The following is a 4,123-nucleotide window of genomic DNA, read 5'->3' on the forward strand; positions in this document are numbered from 1 at the left end:
CCCCGGTCTACAGAAAAGCTGTCTCCATTCATACACTATGTGTTGTAGTATTGCCACTACAATCGCAACACATCAAGCATGTAAACTCGTACATGTCTTCACTGATTGATTCTCCAAAAGAATAACCATAACGAGACAGGAAAAGAGCGGGACATAAGAGACTTGTCTCTATAACTAACTACTTACCTAAACTCTGATTGGTCATTCCTCTAGACAAACTAAGCTTCTAGGCCATGGTGAATACTCAAATAAAGGGTCTTTTAACTCTTAAGGCTTTCAATGTTTTTTTTTTATCTTCCTTGGACAAGACCACTAAAGACTTGGCTGTTTCCAGCAAGAGTTGCTTCCCATTCAATGGAAGACAAGAGTATCTGCGAAAGCGATATAACCACTTGCTTCATGTTTGGCCTTAGAATCGGATCATCATCTACGCATTGCTTCGCCAACATAGCAATCTGTCCATAAGAAAATACAATCATTCTTTAACACAGTGAAAATATCATATGGTTTGCTACACTTGTTCCAACTACTAAGCATATACTTCTTAGTTTTACCTTGAATAAACAGTCATGCGGGTATAAATCCATCATGTTGGGATCTAAAAACTCCTTCAAACTCGACATGTTCATAGAGTCTGGTGAGTTCTTAAGAGCCGCTAACATCTGCAACAGAGAAAGAAAGGCTTTGGGAATAAATGTTGCATCAAAGAAGTGTAATGTGTAAAACTCCAAGAACTTACAGTAGATAGATGCCAATGGACGTCTTTCTGGATTATTAGTTCCCAATGCCTCTGTTCTTATAACAGCTTCTCTTCCAGAGATAATCTCAAAAAGAACAACACCAAAGGCATAAACATCGCTTTTCGAGGTGGCAAGACCATCACTTAGATATCTACAGAGGAAAAGACAGAAGAGTCACTAAAGTATTCTTGAATGAAAATTAGATGTAGCTTCAGGTTTTTTCAAATGCTTACTCTGGCGCAAGATAACCATATGTACCAACAACTTTAGTCACAGAAACTTCACCCTCTCCAGTTTTCTCAACTAGTTTCGCTAGTCGAAAATCAGATATCTTAGCCCTGAATGCCTCATCCAGCAAGATATTGCTCGTCTTGATATCTCTATGAACATAATGAGTTTTAGTATGTTCATGGATATACTCCAAGCCCCTTGCTGCGTCAAGCGCAATCTGATTCCTCATTATCCAAGACAGTGGTGTATTGCCTTCAAGAACATCAAAAAACATATCAATTATCATCATCTTCTCCTTACAGTTAGTCTTCTTTACCTTTGCTCTGAGGATCATGCAAATGGTTTTTCAGCATTCCCTTTTGCACATATTCATACACTACGAAGAGCTCATCACTGGTTGCAGCATAGCCAATCAACTCTACCTTTTACAAGAATAAAACCAAAACCCAAAAGTCACAATCTCATAAAGAAGATTTTACACACAAAACACAAGGAGGATTTACCAGATTTGAATGATGAACTTTGCAAAGAACTTTCATCTCTGATGCAAACTCTTTAGTTTTTGTAGCTGTCATCCTTTTCACAGCAACTTCCTGTGATAAAGTTTAGTCACATATTACAACAACTCAGAACTCGGCATATGAAGATGTGACCTAAAGGGACAAACCTGTTCTCTAAGTAGACCAAAGTATACTGAACCACAGTTCCCATGACCAAGAAGATTAGAATCAGCAAACCCATCAGTAGCCACGCGGATCTCTTCATAAGTGAACACAGTAGGCTTCTCTATCTCAAACACTCCATCAACAATACCTTTAGGAATAGCAACAACTTGATGATGGCTCTGAGTTGTTTCACCGTTGGTTTGTCTGAAATCCCCGGACCTGCAGCAGTTATACCGAGCAGAACCGCAAAAGAAACCGGACTTCCTAAGGATTTGGAAGCTGTGTCCACCACCACTATCTTCATCATTGGAGCTGCAACTAGATGATCTCAAACAGATGCATACAAGTATACATATGACGAGAAGCGCAAGCACAACTGTAAGACCACCAACAATCCATATATAAGGCACATGACCACCACCCTTTGATGTGTGATTCACCTGGTCAGCAGCTTTTTCCAAATTTGGAAAAAAAACATATATGAATGTGAGTATTATGATATACTAAAAATAGTAACTTGAGATTCAGATCAAAAAGATTTAAATCAAAACCTGAGATGTTGATGTTGGTAAACGTGGGAGAAGGAGCAGGAGGGGTTGTCTTCTTTGCTTCATAAGGCACTCCAGGTACTTAAAGATCAAAGATCATCAAACAGTTTTGTCTTAAAACCCTAATAATTTCTTAAAAACTAAAGATTCTTTACCGGAATCAAGCGGGATGTAAATAAGATCTCCGGTTGTGAAATTATCAGGACTCGAGATTCCATTAACTCCCTCGATTCGATCCATACTAACACCAAACCGGCTCGAGAGAGACCGAACACTGTCTCCATTCACCATCACGTAGCTCATAAGGTAGTTCCAGAGACCACTCGAGCAACCACAGAGAAGCTGCACAGACACAACCGCCCCGGGACGAGCCTCTCTAGTGCTGTTGAGTGGAAACGCGAGACCAGAGTAATCAGAGACGACAGCATCGGAGACGGAGCTCCGGTTCTGTCTGATTGTGAATGTCGTGTTCGTTGCGTACTGATGAGGAGTCGTGGTGAGACAAGAACAGTTCTTCCGAACGTAGATGTCGCCGGAGGTTACATCGGCGGTTATGTCGGAGGCTAATGCGTCGAACATGCTTTGGATTATGGAAAAGGTTTGGTTTTTGTTGGGTTTGAAAGCGAGGAAGGAAGTGCAGAGACGAGAAGTGTCGAAGCAGTACATCGGCTTCGAGGAGGAGAGATTCCATAAGGTGAAGAAGGAAAGAACCCAGAAAGTGGAAGTGGCGAGATTCATCGAAAGGTGGGATTTTTCTTAGGGATTAAGAAGAAAGATTGTTGAATTGGTGAGATTGAAGGGTGAATCGAGATGGGTTTTGATTGGTTTTGTTAATGGAGATGTGAGAAAGCGGCTTGAAATCAGATGAAATCTCAGTCATGGGAGAAGAGTGAAGCTCACAGTCTCTCTGCAGGAACTTTTGTAAAGTGATTAGATATCTTGACTGTTCGTGGTTTTTGCTTTAGTTTTTGGTTTTTGTTTTTGCAGAATTTATTTTTCATCCGATCAAATTTTTGGTTTTTGTTTTTGTTTTTGTAAAAACCATTTCAGTTGCCAATCAACATTTTCAATAAATAGATTCATTAAAATTTAGGGAAACTAGTTTTTGAAAATTTTAACCAATTTATGAAGAAAAACCAAAAACTAACTTTTGTGAGCTTTTATGAAAAAAAATGAATTTTGATTTTTTTTTGTAGAAACTACTACATTTTAATTCATTAATAATTAATATTTTCATGAAAATAAAATTATCATAAAATATTTTGTACATTAGATATCATTTAAACAATAATGTGAAATATTTTAATTTGTGGTTCATATATCTGTAAATAAATTTATATATTTTATAAATAATATATTTAATTTTAAAACTTAGTTATTAGTTTCTATAACTAAAACAATTGAATTATTTTAATAATTATTAGTCACATTAAAAATAAAAACAATTATAAAAACATAATATGTTTTATTAATAAAATGTGTTGTATAATCCTGAAATATAAAAATTACCATTCAACTTTAAGAAAATATAAATAATTTATATAAGAAATTTATAATTAGTTTCAAAATTCTATGTACTTATTTTTTATATAATTTATAATATTTATATAAGAAAAACTATTGCTTTTGAAGTTTTAAAATTAAAATAATTTATATAAGAAAAATTTCTAAGTAGTTTTGAAATTTAATATTTTTATTTTTGCATAATTTATATATATTTTATGATTTATATTTTACTATAATATATTTTTCATAAAAATATAATAATTTAAATATGTTATACTATTTAATTTTAAAATAATAATAACAGTATTTTGATAAATTTTAATTGTAAAATCTAAATATTTATTGCTATTTTGTTGTATTATTTTAAAGGAATGTATTGATTAATTTTTGAAAATAAAAAAATACAGCAAAACCAAAAACCAAAATCAAAATC

General features: G+C 34.5%; 1 protein-coding gene across 1 annotated transcript; it reads right to left on the minus strand.

Moving 5' to 3' along the window:
* Positions 1–6: 6 nt before the first annotated feature.
* On the minus strand, positions 7–3,128 carry LOC106296509 (lysM domain receptor-like kinase 3). Its single transcript, XM_013732655.1, has 9 exons — positions 2,340–3,128; positions 2,188–2,265; positions 1,639–2,087; positions 1,475–1,564; positions 1,288–1,393; positions 974–1,223; positions 740–891; positions 555–662; positions 7–455 (listed from the first exon to the last, which is right to left on the minus strand). Exons 1-8 carry the CDS (start codon positions 2,920–2,922, stop codon positions 646–648), a joined length of 1,725 nt encoding a protein of 574 aa, XP_013588109.1. The 5' UTR covers positions 2,923–3,128; the 3' UTR covers positions 7–455; positions 555–645.
* Positions 3,129–4,123: the final 995 nt, after the last annotated feature.

Source organism: Brassica oleracea, chromosome C6, assembly GCF_000695525.1.
Source record: "Brassica oleracea var. oleracea cultivar TO1000 chromosome C6, BOL, whole genome shotgun sequence".
Taxonomy (NCBI): Eukaryota; Viridiplantae; Streptophyta; class Magnoliopsida; order Brassicales; family Brassicaceae; genus Brassica; species Brassica oleracea.